This window comes from Carettochelys insculpta, chromosome 1, assembly GCF_033958435.1.
Source record: "Carettochelys insculpta isolate YL-2023 chromosome 1, ASM3395843v1, whole genome shotgun sequence".
NCBI lineage: Eukaryota > Metazoa > Chordata > Testudines > Carettochelyidae > Carettochelys > Carettochelys insculpta.
In genome coordinates this window covers 248731756-248757207 of record NC_134137.1, presented here as the reverse complement: position 1 = coordinate 248757207, position 25452 = coordinate 248731756, and the positions used below count along the sequence as shown (strand labels likewise).

The 25452-nt window shown below is 40.3% G+C and overlaps 1 protein-coding gene across 1 annotated transcript in view; it reads right to left on the bottom strand.

Moving 5' to 3' along the window:
- Positions 1-5190: 5190 nt before the first annotated feature.
- SCUBE1 (signal peptide, CUB domain and EGF like domain containing 1) overlaps positions 5191-25452 on the bottom strand; it is a 350710-nt gene continuing 330448 nt past the window's right edge. The window contains exons 21-23 of the mRNA XM_075003815.1: positions 22983-23135; positions 21750-21829; positions 5191-12844 (exon numbers count right to left, since the gene is read on the bottom strand). Of these exons, the coding sequence (XP_074859916.1) occupies positions 12692-12844; positions 21750-21829; positions 22983-23135 (386 nt within the window). The 3' untranslated portion in view covers positions 5191-12691. The remainder of the gene's footprint in view (positions 12845-21749; positions 21830-22982; positions 23136-25452) is intronic.

Sequence of the window (25452 nt, the reverse complement as noted above, 5' to 3'; positions counted from 1 at the left end):
GAGCCCCGGCGCCACCAAAGCGTGCTGGGCGGGGACGCGCTTTAAAGGGGAAGGCGGGCGCGGGGGAGGGAACCACGAGCAGCCGCCGCTGCAGGTTTGTTTGCACTGTGGGGCTGGCGGTGGGGCCATTCGCGCCTAGCGAGGCGGGGGAGTGCGCGAGCCGGACGGCTGCAGTAGCCCTGGAGCTGGCCGATGTTCAACCTGCAGCATTCGGCTCCAGGTTTCAGCCACACGCGGGTGCGGAGCGTCTTCTTGGTTTAGCCCGTTCAAAAAACCAAACAGGGCTCCATGTGGAATAGGTGGTTAGAGCCCCAGTGTCCAAAGATCGGGTGTGTTTGGGACCCTAGGTCAGGAGGCCAACGTTTAATTCATATATGCCGAGGTGGTATTTCAATGAACTTCATTAGCGCCTCTGGCGTTGCTTTTTACAATACACCTTCACTCCCTGATACCAGCCAGACCTGGGTCTCACTAGAGTAGTGTTTCTTAAACTCTTTGAGACCATGGAACACCAAACAACAATATTTTCGTGCAGAACACCTATGAAAATTTTCTTCCAAAAACAAATAGTCATACCAAAAAATCCCCTTATCAATAACATATACAACAGAAAACAAAATGCAGTAATATAATCAAGTTGCATAGTAATGAAAAAGTAACATTGTATCTGTTTTTAATAACAGAAAATATATGCCATCAGTGTCTATGAATCTGTGGCCCCTTTTCATCTCAAGAGATAGTGGTTAGCAGTGGTGGTGAGGATCTATGGGCTGCTTCTCTCGTGGCTTATCCATCCAATATTGGATTTGCACAGTTGATTGCAATAACTGCATGTCAGTCTATTTCTGAATTCTTGAGTTTGAGAGTTTTTCCTTCTAAGATAAAGTTGTGGCTTGCACATATACTACTAAAGGATGATGTGCCCTGTTATAGCCATGGTTGCCAGGTATTTAGATCTGATGATGTAGATGCCCAAGATTTTGGATTGATGTTGAATTTTTTGACGGCATTCTTGCATGTATCCTTAAATCTTAGCTTTGGTCTTCTTGTTCTCAACCCACCTGATAGTTCACCGAAGAGGATTTCTTTGGGAAGACATTCATCACCCATTCTTCTCAGATGAGCAAGGCATAGTTTTCTGCTATTGAGGATCGCTATGAGGCTGGGTATGCCAGATCTTGACAGGACATCTGCATTTGAAACTTTATTTTGCTGACTGATATCTATAATTCTGTGGAGGCAGCGAAGATAGAAGCTGTTCAGTTTTTTTCTCCTGGTTTGAATAGGTGATCCAGGCCTCAGAACCATATAGCAGGATACTCAATACACATGCTTGGTAGATTACTATCTTTGTTTGCACTGTCAGTTTAGGATTATTCCATGCTCAGTGTATGATTTCAAAAAAGCTGCAAGCTATTAAAGGAAGAACTAGTGTTCTGCAGAGCATAGTTTAGTTTAAGAAGCACTGACCTAGAGTGACTTTTCAAATTATTACTTTAATAGGCTTTTCAAAAGGGCCTCCAAAATTCTGCAATCAGCTCCCTCAGGAATTCAGTGTCAGTCTAGAGCCCAACTGCAACCAACCTGAGTAATCTGTTTTCATTGTCCAAACAAAGGAACCAAAAAGACACCATCAATGGTATAAAACAAATTTATTTTAAAAAATTATTTTGGAAATACAGAGTGCAAACTTTACATCTCCCTTCATGGATGTCTCTCTCTGTCTACCACTGCAATTGGTAAATGGTGTGCTTTTGCAGGCACTTGCAGTGAAGCAAAAAATTCCCAAAGCTTTCAGTTTATTTCTGCCAAATTTGTACATCATCAACCATGGGCTCAGCGCCCATTGGTGTCAGATGCTCCCTTGCTATTTCCTTCCATCTTTTCCTGTTCACTGCAGAGTGGCTTAGTTTCTCTAGACTAGCTCTGCACCAATCTCTTATATCGTCTACCCATTCGCCGTGGGGTCTGCCTCTCCTATTCGAACTGTTCCTTATGCCAAATACCAGGGTGTTGACTTCTTGTTTGTTGTTCATTCTGCAGATATGCCCAAATAATGGTAACGTCTGTTGTATAACCTTCTGCAATAGGCTCTCTTTCAGCTGTATCTTCATATATAATTCCTCACTGGTGACTTGCATCCATCCTATTCTCAGGATCTTTCTATAACAACTCCTTTTGTACATCAATATCCTTCTCTTAGAATCTTTCGTTACCAACAATGTCTCATATCCGTACCACATGCTGCTGAATACACATTAAATTTGCACATGTTCTGATTTACTATGGGATGCAATGCCATTATTCAGTTTTGCTTGAGACATCATAAATTTTGTGGATGGAACTGACCTAAAGTCAGAAGTGGATTATGAAACTGTAACAAAAATGCCATCAGTCCATACAGCTCCTGGATGCTCTAGCTAAAACCAGTGCTTTTATTGTGCCAGTACTTGCCAACACTGAGCACCAGTACCTTGGCAACCAATACTAAGCCCAGTACCTTTGGATTTGCTGGAGGGGGCAGTGGGCTAAAACTCCTCTCAGGCCAGAGCTGTCCACTTTTTTTAGGGTCCTCTTGCAGCCTGAGAGCTCCCAGGGAGCGATGGATGCCTTATGTAGCTGCATTCTCCTTTCACTGTGAATTTTCCACAGCCAGAGTAAGCACCTATCCTCCAGCAGGTCAATGTAGAAGAGGAGATGGGGCCAGGACTGCCAACACTGCAGTAGAAAGTCGTACATCCGAAAACACCCCCAAAATCATGATTGATTTTTAAAAAAATGTTGGTAATTTTTGTCTTTGCCCTTGAGCCATTAGGGACGAGCTCTTATCTCCTGTTCCCTCTCCCCTGCCCAGAGTGTGCACAAATGTTTCAGGTTCAAGATTCAACTTTTAATATACATTCAGACCACAGTCATCTCGTGTGTGTTTGGTGGGAACTCCACCTACCCTCTCCTAATCCCTATGAATGGGGAACTTCCATCTGTCCTTCCCCATCCCTGTTTCTAGCATTAGCCTGTCTTTCTTGCTTTCCCACCCAGTCACCATGACCATGCACATTCTCCCTTCACAGTCGCCGCTGCTCTTGTGATGAGTCCACAACCTACATTCATCTGCCTCCTCATTTCCCCTGTATTTGCTCTTTGCCGTCTACTTCCGATTCTTCTCAGCATTCTTCAGTGTTCCTGTCAGTCTCTTCCACACCTTCCCTCCTATATCCCCAGCACTCACCCAGTTGCCCTGTCCCATACTCCCTACATTCATCCGTACTGTCATGGTTTCCTAACCAGCATCCTGCTCAGAGAGTAGTAGCCCTCTTTCTTGAGAGCACCCTCGCTTCAGTCTTATTGAAAACAAGGGGAGATGATAGCCAGAGGGCATGTAGAAAAGTTCACGTTTGATGCAAACACTCATGGAACCCTTACAGTGTTATGAGCTGCATGAGAAAAGCCATAAAGATTGGCAGTTCTGGCCCCATATCTGCCTAGCTACCTAAACAATTAAAAAATAATAAAATACATCCAAAAGCTCCAGGTATCTCCAGCCCAGTTACAAAACCAAAAACAGACTTAAGTAGCAGCTTGTCCTTGATAGCCAATGGCACTGAATCCCTTACCAAACTTCAACCAGCTTGCTCTAACAGCAAACAGCTCAGGGTCATTTTTAGATCAGGTGGAGGAGCTTGTTTCAGAGCTCACAGTGTAAGCTATAATCAACCCACCTCTCAAATGAAGTAGGATCCAACTCAGGTACCTCCGCTGATGATGATTGTGGAGCACTCTGCCACAGGGAGCAAGAGGTGGTCTCATAAGGCAGAAGGTTGTGGCAGAGCTTTATAGCTCTAAACTAACACCATAAACTCAACCCAGAAACCAATAGGTGGCCAGTGCAATGATGGGGTAAAGATGTAAAATGCTGCTCACAGAGAAGAACTGCTTGGTAAGTGGGCATCTGCTTATTGACCTGTTGTTCATTTCTGGATTGATATAAGGCACAGCCCTCTACATAGAGCTAATAATGCTCATTAGCAAGAAAAAAGCACAACAGGACAATGCTTTATTGGAATAAGAAGCTCGTTGGAATGCTCATGTCCCTTCTGCCACAGAAAGTCTTGATCCTGGGATGCCTCACACCAGGGCCATGGTGGACATGGCTCCAGCTGGAGGGAATCCAGAGACCTCTGAGGCTGAAAGTCGCCGGTGATTCTCCCCGGGGCAGGGCCTCACAGTGATTTTATCCTTTAGCTGTTTACTGGGTGTGCACACACTAGCTAAATGCCACTTTTAGTGGTGTAATGAGGCTGGAGCCAAGACTATCTTGCTTATTTGTTCCCTATGTTCCCAGCTCAAGTACAGGTGTCAGGGCTGATATGGCTACCTGGTGTTTATGTTTGTGGGATTTAAGGCTGTAACAGGCTGTAACACAGAGATTGGAACTTGGCTGTACTACAGGAATGGAAGGTTCCACTTTTGCGCTCTGAGGCCTGCAGGCTGCTCTTTAAGGCCTTCAGGCCTGCAGACAGGCCTGCTGGAGTGTTACATGACACCCTCTTGCTCATGGCTGTGTGGAACAAGTGTCAGGTATGTCTGAAAGTCACAGGTCTAATATCCAGGGTGGATTCCACAGAGGGCTGGTGCCCCCATGCTTCTCCCTGCACTCCATGCTCATCAACATAGTGCCTGTGTGTGGACCAACTCCTCACCTGAGGGGAGCCTGAATGTGGTGTCAGGACTCAAATGAGGGAAACCAGATACTGTCAGAAGTATTTCATGCAAGGAAATTCTAGGGCATGGGCAATAGGGATGATGTGTAGAGTGTGGATCTCCCATGGCTATATCCAACTCTCCACGCTCCCACATTTTCCAAAGTGATCAAAGAGCCAGATATGAAGAGAGTAAATATGCCATCTCTGGGGCTTATCCACCATGGAGAAAATATGGAGAGAACACCTGTCCTGACTACATCACCACTTGGAGGCTCTCTGTAAGAAACAAGCCTGTGATGCTCAACACAAAAGAATTCTTCCTGCTGTTGGGGTGTCAAGAAGCTCCTCGTTGTCACCACTGCAGAATAGCCAAGGATATAAAGATGACATCATTAAATGAAAAGATTTCTCATCTGATTATTCTCTGTGGTATGCCTGCACCTGCAGAGTTTGCACAAGAGAATGAGAGGAGTAGCAAGCATGTATTCCATTTTATGTTTATTATGAAAGGGAGTCTAGCAAAAGTTTTATTACATGCTTCACTTTGAGCTTTGACATAGAAAACACAGCTATTGGCATACAGAGGCAAAGGGATATGCAGAATCAGATAAGATACATTTACAACAACATTTTCTACTATGGAATCCGGCAGCTTTGTTAAAATGTTGGTAAAGCTCAGACCACTGTATTTTCTAAGTATCAAACTTTGTACAGTTATTCACTATCTTTGCTCTAACTAACGTGGTACAATTCATATGGAAATAGCTGTTTGTACATAATTTACATAGGTAATAAACCTTTGCCTCACCAGGAGCATCTACAAGGATTTAGTTCAAATCATCCTGGATGCCCAGTGAGCTATAAACAGCAAAACAGTACATTAACCAGTATTACGTTACCAGTCATTTATCCCTCCCCACAGATTTAGTCTAACAGAAGTTCCTGTCCAACATATAAATGATATAGTTGACTTTAATCAGGAAAAACTCACTGACCTTAGCGGCAGTTATGCCTGATTAAGGACTCGAAGATCAAAATCAATGTGTAGTTTTACCACTTCCACGGCAACCACGTCACACAGATATATTGTAATTTTCCTGACCTCTGAACTATATTGGGCATAATATTTTGAATCCCCATTTTGTTTCTGGATTTTATTTTTCCCCTTTTTCTAGTAGGGTAATAAGAGCTAACATTAACTTTAACGTACATTTTCTTCATGTTACGAAAATAAGCACTTTAGAATGGTAATTGATAGTAACTACAACCAAAACTAGTAAGCTGTACTGCCCCAGAAAACCTGTGCTCTGATTCCAGGGAGACTGCAAAGATAACAGGACTAAGCATGTGTAGAAATGAATCTTAACACTGACTAAATGCAACTCAGGCCCAAACGTAATATTTTTAATCATCACATTTCAATAACCATTGCTGGCAATGCAAATAGCAGTATTTCCGAGATATATAATGCAGAAAAACATATTTACAAAATAATTTTAATAAAAATGATAAAAAGCAAAACAGTAAAAAAAAAACCCCTAAAATGACAACGTTTCCTGTGAAAATAAAATTTTGTTGAAAAGTTGTTTTCCTGAATGTGGAACTTGATTTTGCAAAGAGTAATTCAATTGTCTTTCTTGGAATACACACTTTTGTATATGCTGTGGAAGTATAAAGCTACAGTCACTGAATGAAAAAACAATGCAAGTGTTAAAGTTACTCCTTTACTACAGTCATATAAAATACCACACACTGAATAGTCCTAAAATGCTGTAGATACTACTTCTGGTTATTGTCTGTAAAGTAGAATCAGTGCCATACATAAGCAAAACTTCAGCTGAAACCCAATTGCCATAGTTGGTATGTATTTAACCTTGTTATCCCAGCTTTCTGAATACAGATGGTTTAAATTATTACATCTAAAGTATCACTGTACATTTTTATTGTTGTATATTACACATTAATTTTATAGATTAACAACTAATTGTAGAAACAGAATAAATAAATGAAATCGTAAACTGGAATTGTACATATTGAGATACTTAGATAACAATACTTTGTCTTAAAGAATTAATTCTCCTGTACATAACTACTCAAATGGAAAATGTGATGATAAAGAAAGAGGAGCGATTTCTTTTGCATCCAATCCCAAAACTGAGGAATAAAATCATATTATTTTACAGTAATTTCCCTTCTTCCAAACACAATTCCAGTGGAAGACGAAAGTCTTTATTTTCAAGTGCTCACAACATTCTCTTATCCTAGAAAACTATCTAAGTACCAAGTCTCAATGTACTGAAACTCTCTAGAACTTTCCCAAGTATTGACATTCCCATCAAATGACAGCTTAAACTATGAAAGAAACAGCAGTTAGAAGAAACCATCACACTAGTATGTGTAATTTTATCTTTTGGTCTGGCTCTTTAGCTCCACTGAAGTCAATGGGAGCTTTGCCATTAACTTCCGTGGGGAGAGGAGTGGGTGTCAGGATTTCATCCCAGTTAGTTTTTTTTTTAAAAAGAGCATGACAAGTTAGTCAGAACCCAGACAACAGTGAAGTCAAAAGCCGGTTGGTTTAGCAGTTCTCGTAGACTGAATCACCATGCTGCTTTCACTCTCAGAAGATTATTTTGATAGCAGCTATCCTCAATAGTTAATCCTGGTTTATTTATAAAATGATAGAAATAATAAATTAAATATGTTGGGTAAATTAATAAGGAAGCCTTTATAGTTTGGAAGTTTAATTTTGAATAATTTGTTCACATGGCATCAAAATTTCTTTAGTTTGACTTGTGTGACATAAGAATGAAAAATTAACTAGCATTAAAAAGTCATTTAATAGATCGGACTACAGACTCTGAAAACTCTGGGCCAGTTCTCCTCTCAGTTAAGCTAGTGTAAAACAGAAATAAATTCACTAAATTGGTGACATTGCCCTGGTGTAAAATGAGGGAAGATTTGGCTTCAGTGAATTTTTAATAGTTCCTTTCTTCAGTTTTGTGTCATTCTACATATTAAGTCCAAGATTTGTAGAATATTCGTTTGTAGCTAGTAGAAATAGCTTTGTTCCTGTTTAAATTTCAGGGTTTGGCATCCTTCACAGATAGAACTTATTTTCCAATAATCGTATCACCATTGAGGGAAAAATAAGATTCACTGTGGCAGCTGATATAAATGGACTAAATTACTGAAGACTTTCATGGATGCAACATACGACTCTCCCACTTAGATACAGTGTAAGAATGGGATGATTTTCACAAAAAAGCTCCTCGGTTCTTTCTGCCAACCCACTTCAATAGTTAAGGACTACTAGCTATCAGCCTTTTGGATGTACAATCTGTCATACGTACATGCTGTCTGCCCGTGGAGAACAGACTTTGCATGTCATGATTTCCACGGCTAAACAGGATACATGACAGAGTTAATCATTTAAATACATGATCTTCTGATGATTCCCATGGAAACATAATTACTGGACACATACAGCAAGTGCATTGTCCAGGTCTGGCCAAACTTCCTAAAGTTTGGGAAGTTCAAATACAGGACTTTGCTTCAGACTGGTTAAAGGATTTGGAATGAGTGGCAAATTACAGAACTTGGAATTCAAAGCTTCCACAAAGTATGAGTGTGTTCTTGTTGTTTGGGCTCCTTTCCAACAATTATACTACAGAGTGCTTTGACTTTACTCTCTGGAGCGAAACAAAACAGAAAAGAGAAAAAAGTGTTATAGAAAGAGGTTGTTTGTATACCAGCAACTTGTGTATGATAGATGTAGGAAGTAGGGAAATATGGTCGGAAGAAAGACTATATCAAAAATTAAAAATTCAGTCTTACTGAGTGCCTCAGTCTTGTAACTCAATTGAAGGCAATAGTCATCTGAGGATCTGCCTCATTTAATTTAGTGCCCTGCTGCTGGCAGTTTTCAAATGAAACCCATGTGCCTACCCCATCGCAGTTATTAATAATCAGGAAAATATAATGATTTTGGCATTATTACCCAGACACTTCTAATTACAGCAATCTACAAGAGCACAGTAGGTAAATTCAGTTAGTTTTTGGGAGATGAAGAATATTTAGGGATGATTCATTACCATCTCGCAAAACAATAAGTGCGGAATATAGGGTTGGAGGAGAGACTTAAAAAATAAGTGCTACTGGTGTTCAACTTTTAAATATAGGAGTATTTTCAATTTGAATAAAAAAGCTCATTTATGGATATGGCATTAGGCCATCACAAAGTAATACATTTTCAGTTGTCCTGCAGTAACATGTGAATCCATAAATGGGAGATCATTTGTCACATTAGATTTAGATGCAATATTTAGGCAAGACCTACATTTTTTCACATCTGCAACTTGCAATTTTGAATCTCTTATATTTTGATATCAAGAGCATGCCTCTCTCCAAGCGCAACTCACATTAATAGGAGATCATGTTCCATTTCATAAATGACAGTTTCTGCCAAGTCACCAAACTGGTTTTTAAAAGCACTTACACATCTCTGAAATTCATACCATAATTGGGATGGGGATTTTTAATAGCAATTTTTACTTTTATCAAAAGTGAAATATTCTACATATTTTTAATGAAAACCAGCTTGCATTAACTACAAGAACCCCAAATCTGCTTAGAAAATACTATCTACCATAAGAAATTTGCACATCTGCCTGTCACATTTCTAAGGGGAAATGCAAACACAACAGAAAACATATAATTTTCTACCTATATCATACAAGAAACATTCTGTACATCAGCTAAATACTTGCAATGGCTATATTGTTCTTTTGGTTGCAGCAGTAGACCCAGAATTATCGCCTTTGATTCAGAAATGCACTTTGAAATTTCAGAGAACAATGTCCAGCCATTGCAAAATCGTGGTTTTTATTTCATTTCTTTAAATTTTGTGTCTCCTTTCAAGAATGTCAGTAACTTTTCCAGTAGCTTTAGTTGGCTTCCTGTAATCATGACCAGTTCAGCCATTTTGGATAATCTCGGCCACTTTTTGCAATGTGCACATCACTCTGAAATACTATGTTTCTTTTTAGTTGTATTTCAGCTCTCAGATTTATACATGGGATTTGTGATCATCCATATATAAACTCTTCTATTATCCACTTCACTCTATTGTACAAACTATGTATACTTATTAGCAATTTTACTAAAAAAAAAACTTAATGTTTTTTTCTTTTCTTTTTTTTTTTGTTTTTTTGTTCTGTGAATGCACTAGGCTGAGCACTGATTGTACATCCCTTGCAAACACCCACCCTTCACTTCCTACTAGGCAAAGGGTCATTTAAAAATTTAGGGTGATGATTCTTGAGGAAGAGACTTTACCAAAAGCTAGCATAGTTGATAATGTTCAATTTTCAAAGAAAAAATTTCCTTTAAAAAGAGACAGTGACTCAAAAAGTCCCTTCTGTATGAAATGAAGAACTTAAAATTAGCATGGGGACTATTCCAGCACACCATAAGAAAAAAAAATAGGAGAGAAGGCAATGTTCTACACGCATGGCTAAATGGTCAGATTAAAAAGCGGTATTCAAACCAAACAGAAACAGGTATCTTTCTGGAAATGGAAACCCAGCTCAACTGTACCCAGGAGAAAAGAACAGAAACTATTGCCAGTAAAATGTATGCTGGAAATTAAGACAGTGAAATGAGAGTTTGAAGAGTGATTAGCCAGACATAAAAACATATGCATATAAATTAGCATAAACACCTTTAAAGTATATATCAGAAGCACAAAGGCTTTGAAAGAATTCATAGGTCTGTTGGATTTTCAGGAAGATAAGGGAGCAGCAAAGAAGCTAAATGATTTATCAGCCTCCGTCAACCACAAGGGATGTTGGGCTGATACCTATTCTCTTTAGGTAATAAAGATGGGAGACCAAGGAGAGGGTGGTGAACCTCCTTGGTTAATTAAACAAATAACCAGGTCCCCTGGTGGTACATAGAAGAAACTGAAAAATAAAGAGTCTGTGGTGCTAACAAAAATATACATCTGATGAAGTGAGTCTGTGCTCACGAAAGCTCATGCTCAAAACTTTTCTGTTAGTCTATAAGGTGCCACAGGACCCTTCGTTGCTGTTAAAAATATATAGTTTCTCATTGAAATCCCATTATGTCAATGAGCTGATGGAGATTGCAGGATTCTGTACCTTCTCCATCGACCTCTGGTACTTGTTGCTGTCAGAGACAAGATGGGTCATCAGTCTGACCTAGTACGGTGATTTCTTTTGTTATATGTAGCTAATTGATATTTTGGGGCTGAATCTGCTACAGGTTGAACCTCTCTAGTTCAGCACCCTTGGGACGAGACCAGTCCCAAATGGGAGAATTTGCTAGACCACAGGAAGTCAATATAATCTAGCAGCATTACCAACACTTCCATGGCTTAATGGGCTCTTAGAAGACATTTGGGGTAAATTACAGCTAAACAACAGGACAGAACACTGAGAGCCAGGAGTGGTGGCTGTAAACTTGGCCACACCTATGATTAGTGATTGTCCAGCTAACTAAAATCATGCTGGATAATGGATGTTTCCAGATGAAAGAGTTCTGTATTAGAAAGATTCAACCAGTACTAAAATAAGTGGGAGTTTTGGGACCCCAAGGAGTGCAGGACCAGGCCACTATGGTATATTTAATTAATTTAAAAATATTTAAAATGGATTGCAAAAAATAATTACTGTTTTTCCACTTTAGAAATTTTGCTTATACAAGAGGTATGTAGAGACGGCAAAGCTAATGTAAAAGTTAATATCTCCTGTGATCTTGCTCTGCTCTTTTCTCAGGAGTAAGCCCCATTGACTTTGATGTACTGAATATCTAAAGAAAGAGCAAGAATAGGACCACTTGTTGAAGGAAATACCATAAAGCAGTTAGCAAAATAATGAAATCTACATTAACTACAATCACTTATGCTTGAAGACTGTCAAAGTGAAAACTAATTTTCCTTGTATCATCAAATTCAAAGAGACTTCAGTTTGGCATAAACAGAAGTTGCCAGCACTTGGAGATGTTATTTAGTCATCTAAGTGAAGTCACAAATACATATGAGTAAATACTGTGCGTGGGAGTAGCGATTTAAACATGAGTAATATTTACAGTAACTAAAGATAATATTACTAATGTACCCACAAATAGAAGTATATATTTATATATTTATATATTGTACTTAGTTAGATGCTCTAATAAGGAAAAGAAAAATGGATGACTACTTTTTTTCCTTATTTCTCATCTACCCTATTGTAAAAGTCTTCAAAGAGACCAAATGGCATAGAAAATTCCACGACTGTCTCTGCAGCAGGTCAGGTAGTGGTAGACCTTTGAAGAAGGTTATAATAGGGCAGATAAAACAGATAGGGCATGGGATTTACTCTTGTATAATCCATAAAACAAAATTATACATCCATTTCTTTTTTTTTTCCTTTTCTTTTTTGGTTTATACTAGAACAAATTCTCCACAAAAGCACAAATGGGAAATAACAAAATCTAGATTTTTTTTTTGTTTTTTTCCTAAAATTTCAAAAATAAAGTTCAAGTGCAATTCAAAATCCAAATAGTATTGATGCTACATACTCCTTTCTATCACAAAACTCAGCTGCAGGTAGTTTCTTTTACAGGTTGAATAGGTTTCTTCTTTGCTTAGAAGAAAACTATTTTTGCTAGAAAATAAAAATGCTTAGAAAATAAATTTTCTAAACCAAACATTTTCAAATGAAATATGAAGACACACTAGTGCAGACACAAATTTGGATCTTCAATTGGATGCACTCAAGTATCCACAAGTATTCTTCTTTGAAGTAAAAAATCCCATTCAGCACATTGGCTTTTAAAATTATAAAAGATTATAGTTATTCTTTAATATATAATTGAAAATAAAGACTGTGAAAATAGCCTTCCAATTAGCAAATGTTCTACTGTGGAGGAAAATACAATATGTGACAGGAATGCAAAATAACCTCAGATTGAATTTCACTAGGAAGCTATTTATATGGTCGTAGAAATCTGGAAACTTTTGATCGCAATAGCTTTATAAATGATCTTGGGAACATCTCCTTTGACTCTTGTGCTGTGTACTTGAAATAGTTTTGAGGATGTGCCAGTACATCAAAGAGGGCTTTGATCAATTTCTTGTCCTATGAGAGACAAAGTATATGTTAGACATTTATTTGGATTGTATTAATTTCTGCACAACTTTTAAAATAATGTTCATTATGATTTTCTTGGGCAAAAGCTGTCATTAGGCAAAGCAGGTCTAAGCATACTCAAGGCCACATTGCTCGTTGCATACTGTAGGCAGTTTACTAACTTCTCCACTTTAACATGTAGTTAGTGCTTATGGTAGGTACCAGGCTGATGCATTCAAGCAGCTTGTTAACCACACAATTGGTATATGGGCAACAGTATTCCAAATTATCTCAGGAAGATCTTCCAGTGTATGTCAATGCCTCTCTGCAGAGGCCTTCTGTTTATATATTAGAGGTCTCCTGACCCTGTTCAAGCACAGATGTCTCTATGAATCTCAGCCAGTAAGATGCTAATGCCTAGGGTGACCGCATTGCCCTGTGGCAAATATGGGACACTTCTCTCTGGAGCTGCTCTCACATGTCAGGGCTCCTTGGTGATGGAGGCTGCTGCCCCGCAGCGAGGCACTGGGGATGAGGCTTCACAACCTCCCAATGAGGGAGAGCAGACGATGGGGGGCTCAGCAACCTGTTGGCGAGGGCTGGGGGTAGTGATGCTGAAAATAGGGGCTTCACAGCCTCCCAGAAGTGGGGACAGGGCAGCTGCCCCACAGAGGAGCTTCCCTGCAGGAGAAGCTGCCTCACTGAGGCATGGGGTACCAAGGAACAAGGCAACAATCCTATGGAGGGGCTCCCTGGCAGTGGGAGCTGCTTCCCCTAGGTGTGGGGTGCCAGGGAGTGAGGCAGCTGCCCTGTGACAGAGCTTGCTGACACCATTCCATCCCATGTGGTGCCAGGGAATGGGGCAGTTTCCCCATGGAGAAGCTCCCCTGCATCAGGAGCTGCTGCCCCAAGGCACAGGGCACCAAGTAACAGGGCAGGCCCCCTGCAGAGGAGCTCCTTGGCAGTGGGGTGCCAGGGAACTGGGCAGCTGCCCTGCAGTGCAGCTCCCTGGCAGCAGAGGCTGCTGCCCTGAGACACTGGGTGCCGGGGAACAGAGCCCCACAAAATACAGGACAATTTGCCCATTTTCTTAAAAAGGTCAGGACAGCTGTGGGACAGCTTAAATAAGGGACCATCCTACTGGTCACCCTACTAATGCCCTGATTCAGCACAGTACTCAGGCATATGTCTGGCCTTACACATGTGACTAAAATGAGTCTGGGCCTGGGAGAATCTACGCATCAACTCACTATCTCTTAAGGCATGCATGAGTGTTGGTCATTGTAGACCCGTCATGATTTGAAGCATTTTCATTGTATCATCAAATTCAAAGAGACTTCAGTTTGGGATAAGCAGTCCTTTCAGTCACTGTATTTTGAAATTTCTAAATTGCCCTGTAAAAGACCTAGCTGGATGGTTATGTCACTGCAAACCAGATGGAGCAGAAGGTGGCCAACTGGGAAACTGAGATGGGTGGCTATGGCAGTGCCCAATGCTGCAAGATGGTGCCTGGTCTACCAGAATGGAGCCTGCAGTGCTGGAGGTGAGGAGAAGTTGAAGCCCATGAGTATTTGCTAACACACCAACCAGTCTGGATAATCAAGAAAGATGGAGAAGATGGTACATCTGCTGGTGATTTTGCAGCAGCAGGTAGCTGCAGTACAGTGGCCAACAGCAGACCCAGGCCTACTCCTACAATTGAGGGAGAGCCTGCAGAAACAGCAGGAACACACTTTGCCAGTCAGTAGTGGTGGCAGAAGACCAATTATAGCAATAATAGTAGCTGTAGAAGCAGCTAGGTCACAGAATTATTGGGACTTTGGCTTCTGTTGGAAAGAATAGCTCAGGCTGCTTGGTCTCTGGCCTGGCAAAGTTAGGGCCAGAGGATGACCCAGACCCTTTCTTCCATACCGCTGAATGACAGTACCCACCTCAATGGATTGGCAAGAGTCTATCTGGGCAGCTCCCATAGCACTGTTTTTGAGAGGCAAGGCACAGGCACCCTACAGATTGGTGAGTAACGAGCAGGTGGGCTCATAACCTTGGATAGACTGGCACAATTTCAAGGCTGAATCATTTCTGCATACAGCAAGACCATGGGCAGTGGCTCAGAGGTTGTGGCACTTTGCTGCCTGGTAGTTATACCCAGTGGCTAAATCCCTACAGAAAATCATGGCAGCTGGAGGTGCCCAGTGGCCTGAATGCCCTAGCAGACTAACTGTGGCCCTTCAGGGATTCCAGAAAAAGATATACCCCAGTCTGAGGAGTTTCAGGGAAACTCTTGGTGGGAGACAGTCCCAAGTAAGTTGAAACAGTTGGGGGATACACAAGTTCTAGCAGGGCTTCTCCAATCAATCCTGCAATCTAGTGACAGCATTTCTGTCCATCTGCTACAGCAAGCCTGGGCATATCAGGCAAGACTGCATGATAATGGAGTTGTTACTACAAACAAGTTTGTGGTTAGTTACTTTTCTGAATGACACTGGAACTCAGCCACAAGTGGCTTCTATCAGTCTGGTAAGAGTGACAATGGGAGGATTTAGGCATAACCTTATCTAGGAAAACGAGATGTTGCCAAAGATGATGGACCAGCATCTTCCTGAAAACATCTAATGTGTACATGGCAAGAAGCAGGTCTACCCCACAGCAGAGGCTGAATGGAAGTTAGAGGGCTGCAGAGGTCGGCTATTAATGGAGTAATAAAGAGCCTTGCAGGGCTGGTGATCTTTGGAACAGAATGGTGTGGTATGCAATTCTGACGTGGAGAAAAGTAGCATAAAAGCTGGCAGAGACGTAGAGGGTTATGAATCCAGAGCAAATCACTCTGGCTACATCTACACTACAGAGATCTTTCAAAAGAAGCTCTTCCGGAAGATTTCTTCTGACAGAACTTTTCGAAAGAGTGCATCCACGCACAAAAAAGCGGATCAAAAGAGTGATCTGCTCTTTTGAAAGAGAGCGTCCACACACACCCTGCTCTTCTGCAAATGAAGACTGTTCTTTTGAAAGAATGGCCCTGTGGAGCATCTACACACTTTTTCTTTTGAAAGAAGCTTTTGAAAGGGGGCGCTCTTCCTGAAACCAAAAATGAGGAATGATTTCAAAAGGAGCTCCACATTCTTTCAATTTACTTTTGAAAGAATGCTTTTTGTGCAGAGATGATCCATGGGCTCTTTCAAAAGAGCCCCCTTCTTTAGAAAAATCTTTTGAAAGAACTTGCTAGTGTAGACACAGCCACAGTCTACACTTGCATTCCTCTTTCAAAAGAGGCATGCAAATGAGGGAAATTGAAAATGCAAATGAGGTGCAGATTTACATATCTGCTTCCTCATTTGTATATTCATCTTTCGAAAGAGCTTGTTTTGAAAGAAGAAAAGCTGCGTAGACGCAAATCTTTTGATCTTGCATGATCTCAAAATAAAAAAGGAATCGTATAAAAAATGGAAACAAGGACAAATTACAAAGGATGAATATAGACAAACACAAGAATGCAGAAGCAAGATTAGAAAGGCTAAGGCACAAAATGAACTCAAACTAGATACAGGCATAAAGGGAAACAAGAAGGCTTTTTATAAATATCTTAGAAACAAGAGGAAGACCAGGGACAGGGTAGGGCCATTGCTCAGTGAGGAGGGAGAAACAGTAACAGGGAACTTGGAAATGGCAGAGATGCTTAATGACTTCTTTGTTTTGGTCTTCACTGAGAAGTCTGATGAAGGAATGCCCAATACAGTGAAAGATAGTGGGAAAGGCGTAGGGTTTGAAGTTGAAATAAAAGAAGAACAAATTAAAAATCACTTAGGAAAATGAGATGTCTGCAAGTCTCCAGGGCCTGATGAAATGCATCCTAGAATACTCAAGGAGCTGATAGAGAAGATATCTGAGCCTTTATCTATCATCTTTGGAAAATCATGGGAGACAGGAGAGATTCCAGAAGACTGGAAAAGGGCAAATAGAGTGCCCATCTATAAAAAGGGAAATAAGAATAACCCAGGAAACTACAGGCCAGTCAGATCAACTTCTGTGCCAGGAAAGATAATGGAGTAGGTAATTAAAGAAATCATCTGCAAGCACTTGGAAGGTGGTAAGGTGATAGGGAACGGCCAGCATGGATTTGTAAAGAACCAGTCTTGTCAAACTAATCTGATAGCTTTCTTTGATAGGATAACGAGCCTTGTGGATAGGGGAATAGCGGTAGATGTGGTATACCTTGACTTTAATAAAGCATTTGATATGGTCTCGCATGGTATTCTTATAAAAAAAAACTAGGCAAATACAATTTAGATGAGGCTACTATAAGGTGGGTGCATAACTGGCTGGACAACCATACTCAGAGAGTAGTGCTTAATGGTTCTCAATCCTGCTGGAAAAGTACAACAAGTGGGGTTCCACAGGGGTCTGTGTTGGGACCGGTTCTGTTCAATATCTTCATCAACGATTTAGATATTGGCATAGAAAGTACACTTATTAAGTTTGCAGATGATACCAAGCTGGGAGGGGTTGCAACTGCTTTGGAGGATAAAGTCATAATTCAAAATGATCTGGATAAATTGGAGAAATGGTTTGAGGTAAACAGGATGAAGCTTAATAAGGACAAATGCAAAGTGCTCCACTTGGGAAGGAACAATCAGTTTCACACATACAGAATGGGGAGAGACTGTCTAGGAATAACTACAGCAGAAAGGGATCTAGGGGTTATAGTGGACCACAAGATAAATATGAGTCAACAGTGTGATGCTGTTGCAAAAAAAGCAAACATGATTCTGGGATGCGTTAACAGGTGTGTTGTGAACAAGACACAAGAAGTCATTCTTCCTCTCTGCCCTGCGCTGGTTAGGCCTCAGCTGGAGTATTGTGTCCAGTTCTGGGCACCACAGTTCAAGAAAGATGTGGAGAAATTAGAGAGGGTCCAGAAAAGAGGGACAAGAATGATTAAAGGTCTAGAGAATGTGATCTATGAAGAAAGGCTGAAAGAATTGGGCTTGATTAGTTTGGAAAGGAGAAGATTGAGGGGAGACATGATAGCGGTTTTCAGGTACCTAAAAGGGTGTCATAAGGAGGAGGGAGAAAACTTGTTCTTTTTGGCCTCTGAGGATAGAACAAGAAGCAATGGATTTAAACTGCAGCAAGGGAGGTTTAGGTTGGGCATTAGGAAAAAGTTCCTGACTGTCAGGGTGGTCAAACCATGGAATAAATTGCCAAGGGAGGTTGTGGAATCTCCATCGCTGGAGATATTTAAGAACAGATTAGATAGATGTCTATCAGGGATGGTTTAGACAGCAGTTGGTTCTGCCATTTGGGCAGGGGGCTGGACTCGATGGCCTCTCAAGGTCCCTTCCAGTCCTAATATTCTATGATTCTATGAAAGTCAACCCCATCTTCGAAAGAACCCTTTTTCCCTTTTTTAATGGGGGGAAAAAACAGATTTAGACATCTGAATATGAACAGGCAAACTGATGTGCAAAAGTACCAACAACACCAATTTACAACAGTGGTTAAAGGTCACAATACATCTGATTCAGATTGACCTTGTCTGATTTCAGCAGCCTTTGTTGGATGGTGTCACCTGGCACAGTCTGTGATCAAATGCACAACACAGAGGCTGTGTCTACACTAGCTCCCATTTTTTGGGAATAAGGGCACTTTGAAGTTGCATGGGTACTTCAAAGTGCCTTTGGCTACACGGCATGTCGGAGCTTTGAAGTTTGCAACTTCAGAGTTGCCGCAGGGATAATTAGCCATATTCATCACAGCACTTCATTAGTATTCTCTGCTCAGGCTGATTACCATGTGCAGACACAGCCACAAAGAAGTAACAGAAACAAAATTAATCAAAGTAGATGGAAGTAACACAAACCTAATTTACTTGTATGTTCAAAACTAGTGTTATTAATGTTTGAGAGATTGTAGCTGAATATCTACAACAACAACTTTTCATAAAGCTTCAGAAATATTTATTGCTTTAAGTCATTGCACGCAGGTTGTAATATACAAAAGATACCTCTGGGGGGAGATACAATCATAATAATTAAAATGCTTAGGAAGATGGAACTACAGATTTTGGCAGCTTCTAGCAATTTGCCTGGAGACTGTAAGACATGGTTTTGTTAAACATATGACAGGGGTTTTCACCACATCTATAACAATGGTTTGGCCTTTGCACTCTCTTCCTTTTTTCTGGCATAATAATTCCTATCACTCCAGGCCACACATTTACTCCTACAGGCTTTGATTTGTAAAGCAAAACACTGAGTTTGCTCACTGTGTCACTTTGTTTGCTGTGGCTTCCAACCATTCCTTATCTATCTTCAAAAAAAATCACTTTTTTAGCAGTGTGAGATGTGGGTGAATCTTGTTGAGACAATTGTTTGAAAAGACAATTTATTACATTTAAATAAATATAGCTCTGTGACTCACTTAAACAAGTGCCAGTTTTGCAATTAAGAGTGCTGTTCAAACAATACCTTTTCCTGACAGATTAAGTTTTCTACTAATATATTCATACATAACTGAGAACCTCATTTTGTCTTGATACAGTCCATAATAAGCACATACTCAACTTTAAGCATATGAGTAGTCCTGTTAAAATCAATGAGACCATTCCCGCTTAAAGTTAGTTACAGTCTTAAGTTCTTTGCTGAATAGTAGCCTTAAATAGATGCGAAATTAGTGGTCTTTAACCTGGGGTGAGCAAATTTTTTAAGTCGGGCCCCACTTTTCTTCCCTGCAGTTGGCAGGGCCCCTCAGCCTGTCTAATGTAATCCAAACAAATGGAAATTTCAGTTATGTTCATATGAGGAAAAAAAACCTTTCAGCACATGTGAGAAAATAAGTCTGCAGAACGGTATTAAAATGGTATTAATTGGTATATAAAAGTGACTACACACATAAAAACGGTGACATATTTCAACTTTGTAATGAGATGGATGAGCCAGAGACCCAGCAGCCAATCGTGCTGCACCCGCCTTTCAAAATTTCATGCCCCCCCCGAGGAGGCCCACCCCCCACGTTGCTCACCCCTGCAGTAGCCAATTCAATCCAATCTAATTTATAGGCATGGCAAGCCACACAGGTGTTGCCGACGTGTATCCAGTTGATTCAAAGCTACATGTGACATGCCAGATGAGCCTCAGAAAGGAGGGGGATAAATTGTAAGACAAGTGGCTTCTCATAGTTAGTTTCTGAATTAATCCCAAAGGGAGGGTTGTTGCAGAGGGGGAAGAACAGCAGCATTTGTGGAAGAACTGAAGCAGAAAGAATGGCATTGTCCAAGCACAACAACATGTGAAAGAAATGACTTAGGAATTTCAGCTTCCCCAGGGTGAATCTGGACATTAATTTAGGCTAGATCAAACCATCAGACTTCTCTAACCATACATCTTATAGTTTCCTGGAAGATGAAGTAAATCATTCCAGCTGGGCCCTGCTGCACTTCTCTCATGGCCTATGTCCATGGCAATCCTCGCACGAAGGGCCTCATTTTATAAGCTGCTGAGCAGGTGGCATGGACTTCAACTGGAGCTGCAAATACTCAGCACTTTGAAAACCAGATTTAAATGTGTACAAGCTCCGAGTTTTCCCTACTGAGGGAGACAAGGTCAACCTCATTCTGCCAGTGACTGTATATAGTGTGTGTGTTTCATCATCCTGTTGTATAAATGATTGTCTCTGTATCAGCCAGTAATGTAACATTTAGAAGGCATGCAGCAGACAGGCTAGCTAGCGAGAAGGTTTAGCACGTTCACTAAGCGCATGAACACTCAGCTCCTTCTGCGTCTGCTCAGGCTTCTAGAAATATCTAGTTCACACAGGGGCTATATCCACACTACAGACTCGGAGCATGATTCCCAGCTTGTGTAAATATGCTCTCGTCAGCTGATTGCGAGGTCGGGTGAGTCTAAATAGTGCAGCCACGGTAGCCTGGGCAGCAATAGGATGACCCATCTGTGCTGAGCATGAACGGCAGCTGCATGCTCTTCCGCACGCAGTACAAACCTACTCGAATCCTGGGGATACCTGTTGAGTCCACACCCACAGAGTTCAGATGAGTTTGCACCTGGCATAGCTGTCATGCTGCAGCTGCTGCTGCAAGTGCTACTGCGGCTACACAGTTATTCATATTTGTGGTAGTTCTCACCATGCTAGCGGGAATATGTGAAAATAAGCTGGGAATCACAACCCGAGCCTGTGGTGTGTAAACAGCCTTGGCCTATCGGAAGGCTTAACAAAGTATTTGCACAGTCACCACCAGAGTGATCTAGCATCAGCTCATTTGTATAGCCACTCCCCTACTGGTATCTTGATATACCCAGCGATTCTAAACCCCGTGTAGCACTTCCATCATGTCTCTAGGATGGATCTAAACCAAATCATGGGATCCAAACACCAGACCTAACCGTTCACAGTATTTAAAATTTGGGCTGAAATTCTGCAGCTTGATCCCATTAACACATGGGCTACATGCAGGGCATTCAGAAGCTGACTGTACTAAGGTACACACAGGAGAAGCTCTTTGTAAAATGTTCTATTTGCTTTTTCTTTTTTGGCAGTTTCATTCTTTAAGTTTAAGTATAAAGAATTACACAGACATTAACAAGTCTTTATAAATTGCCTCCTCCTTACCTGCTAATTTGAATTCCAATATTTTTCATGGCTATGCATGTTAAGAAAGAAAAATATTGGTTCTGAGATCCACTGTGTGAATCTCAGAGTAGAATTTTGTTCTTAACTGATTGCAGCTAGATTGTAATAAAAAACAGAAGCTTTGGAAATGATTACTCTAATTCCTGAACATGGTGACTGACAGATACTGCGTTGCTAGAACTGGGACTCTTACCATAGCACTAACATATTCTACATGTGTGTCAGTAAACTGAAAAGTTGGCCTTGCTTAGCTAAAAGAATGTGGACATACTTTTAGAATTTCTTGATGATTTTCTGATGCATATAATCGTCCATCTCGAACAATGTCTTCTATCAGTTGTTGGTAATCCTCTGAAAAATAAAAAAGTAAAGGGGCTGGTAAGCAACAGTTGCCATGGTGACAGTTGAGTTTCCATCACAGAGATTAGTATCCAGACAACTGTTAACTAGCTAGAAAGCATCTGAGAACAAATTTAGTTCTATACTCTTTCAGTGTCTCCAATACCACTGCAATTTAATACGATCAGGTTTATAGTTTGAGCTCTATATGGCCTTCCAATTGAGGTGCTCAGGTTTATTTATGCTAATTTAGCTTCACAAAACCATTATAAGGCAGGAAACACCAATGGGCACTGAGCTCATGGTTGATGACAAGGATGATAAGTAATATTATCCACCTTTGTACAGATAAAGAAACTGAGACACAGAGATGATAAGTGACTTGCCAAGGTTATATGGGAAACCAGTGGCACAGCCAGGAACAGACTTGATGTCTTCTGACTCCTAGTCATGTGCCTCAAGATGATATTTTAACCATTATGTCACTTTGCTCCCCCAGCCCAGACTAATTCCAGATAGACTAACAATTCAGCAAATTGCATTAGTGTTTGGGAAATGAGGTGCACTAATTATGAAATTCCTCCATATTTTTAAAAGGAAATTTAAAATATCTTTGACATATTTCCAGATGACGATCAAGACTTTGGTTAGTTTTATGAATGTTGCTCACGATTTTCTTTATTGTACATTGCAAATGAGAGCTGGTTAGTTATTGGAGATTTTCATGGAAATTATTTGTCTATGCTGGCTTTCTTTTTCAACAAACTCATATTTTTAATTATATTTTGCTGGGCACCAATAGGCCTTCATGGATGGACTTCCTATATAAACAAAGAGCTATTATCAATAGTAATCTCATCATCATTATGATCACTGGCTTTAAAGGTAGCAGGTTCAGGGCTCTGTATATATTTCATTGCAGCAAGGATTAAAATTTTTAATTAATCACCAGTACAAACCTAAAAAAAATAGGAAAAACCTTGGAAGAAGACCCAAAACTATTGATGGTTAGCACTAGAATAATCCACCAAAACACCAAAACTGAGTCACATCAAATTCTTTATGCTTTCCATTTTCCCCCTTTACTCAGTACAAAGTAGATTTAGATACACATACTTCTACATTCAGAAATTAACTCAGAGACAGAAAATTACTCCAATCTTACCATCATATGTCACATAGGGGACTTGAAATCCTTTGCCACTGTTTCCCTCATTTGATTTGAATTGAATCCATAGCTTTCGTGATCTGGAGGTAAATGCTATTGGTCTCTCATAAGTCTGGCATGTTTCATACGTGGTAATTGACGTAGGGGATGCTAGAAAATTAATTAAATAAATAAACAATCTTTGTAACATCACATTTCCTTGTCCTTCTCTGGAGATAGGGCTGTCAACTAATAGCCCACTCATCCACCCATATTTTCCCTTTAAGAAAGTGATATTCTGGGGATAGAAGGCATGCCATCATTTTCTGTGCATAAGGAGAAAGCTTTTCTCCAGACTAGGGGCAACTCTTCCTTTCTGTCTCCAGGTGGGGCTAGTAAGCAGGCAGCAGTATGCAACATTAGGCTGTGGCCACAGTAGCCCTCGCCTTTCGGAAGGGGCATGTTAATGAGGGATTTCAGAAGATGTTAATGAGGCACTGACATGAATATACAGCACCTCATTAGCATAATGGTTGCTGTGCGCAATTCAAAAGCGCCACTTTTGGCACACTGCTACCCATGTGCTGCTACCTATTTGGTTTTGGGAAGAAGGGGCTTTTGAAGTCAGGGGGGGTCCTTTCAAAAGGGCCCTGGCTACACAGGTGGCGTGTGTTCCAAAAGCGGCACTTTCAAATCACGCGTGACCCCCATTATGCTAATGAGACACTGTATATTCATATCAGCGACTCATTAGCATCTTTAAAAATCCCTCATTAACATGACCCTTCTGAAAGGAGGGGGGCTAGTGTGGCTACAGCCTAAATTACTCTGATTAGAAATGATCAAAAATGGAATCTCCATCCCGTGGGGAAGTCTGACATTTTGAAATATATTTTTGACCCATATCTGGATGAAAAGTTGAAATTTTGAAATATTTTTTGCAATGGAAATTCGGAAATGGATGCTTCAGAGGCATCAAAGCCACATTATCTAAACATTTTGTTTCACTACCAAAATAGTGTGACATGATATTCAATATATATGACATATTAAATACTATAGCCAAAATGAAACAGAAATATCAAAATAAAATAAAAATGTCCCAATAAAATATCCCATTTCAAACATAAATTGTTTAGTAATTTTTCTATCAAAAATTGTATCAAAGTTGACTTGACCATATGCAACATTTTGATTTTGACTCAACAGCTTTTTTGTCAGAAAATGCTGTTTCATGAAACAATTTCCAACTAGTTGTAATTGTTATTACTTATATGCCAAGTGGGTAGGGCCCGTTATACTTAATACTAACAAAACATCTTGGAAAGAGGTTCTCTCTATCCCAAAAAGCTTACACTCAAAGACGAGCTCATAAGACTCGCAACATTTGAAGCTAGTTTGATTGCACCAGATTGGCCATCACATTAGAGCAATACATCATCACGCTACAGTGCAATATCAAATTACAACTGATATTGGGGGGGAAATAGAAAGGACCCCACAAACACCATAGGAAGCTGTGACAGTGCCTCAGCTCCTAGAAATAACATGACAGATTGTAACCCTAAAATGAAGCCAGTGTTTAAAAATTAGGCCCTTTTACCTAGTTTAAAAGTGATGTGGAGAATTCATATCCACAGGATAATACAGGAAAATAGCTTACTGTAATAAGTTTTACAAAAGGATTAGGTTTTATGGGGCTGATCCAGCTCCTACTGAAGTTAGTGTAAACAGTTTTATTGACTTCAGGGTGATCTGAATGTTTTCCCAGACAGAACCACTGTTAAACTGGAGTTAAGACTGCATACTTATAAATAATTTAAGGACAACAACATCACAGGAATAGGGCAATTATCTCCCAAACAAGCCAAGAACTTCAGAGGCAAATTGCAATATGAGAAAGCAAAACATGCTAAAGTATGGAATTGCACAGTGAAAGCTCCCAACAGACTTAACTCCACCGTGTAGTGATGTTTTATATTAACCATACAACTAAGATTAGCATATACAAATTTGATATTCTGGATTAGAGTAAATTGATTTTTGCTTACATAGTATTTTTTCTTTTTTTTATGAAGTCACTACAGAACAGAGGTAAGATAGAGGTAAGAGGTTGTAATCTGGGGGAGAACACACTGTATTCTAATAAAATGGTTGAAATGCTGCTCGAAGAACATAACTCAGACCATCCTAATCTTACTTACACAGTCAAAATAGCATGTAAAAAGTTACATGAGCTAGGATAAACACTTGAAGAACTATTCTCCTACTTCTGGACATGAGCTGATCACTAGTGTAGACAGGGTCATGAGATATTTCCTTCTGTGTTTTAGGGTTGCTGTTCCTATAACAGCATTATTTGCAGTGAAGGGGTTTTCCTGTGAAGCCTCCAGCATTCAACACTCTTGGAAGACCTGATGGACCCTTGAGCTAGATGTGATAAAGCAGGAAATCTTCTTGGTTCTTTTTTTCCAATGGTTTGTATGCA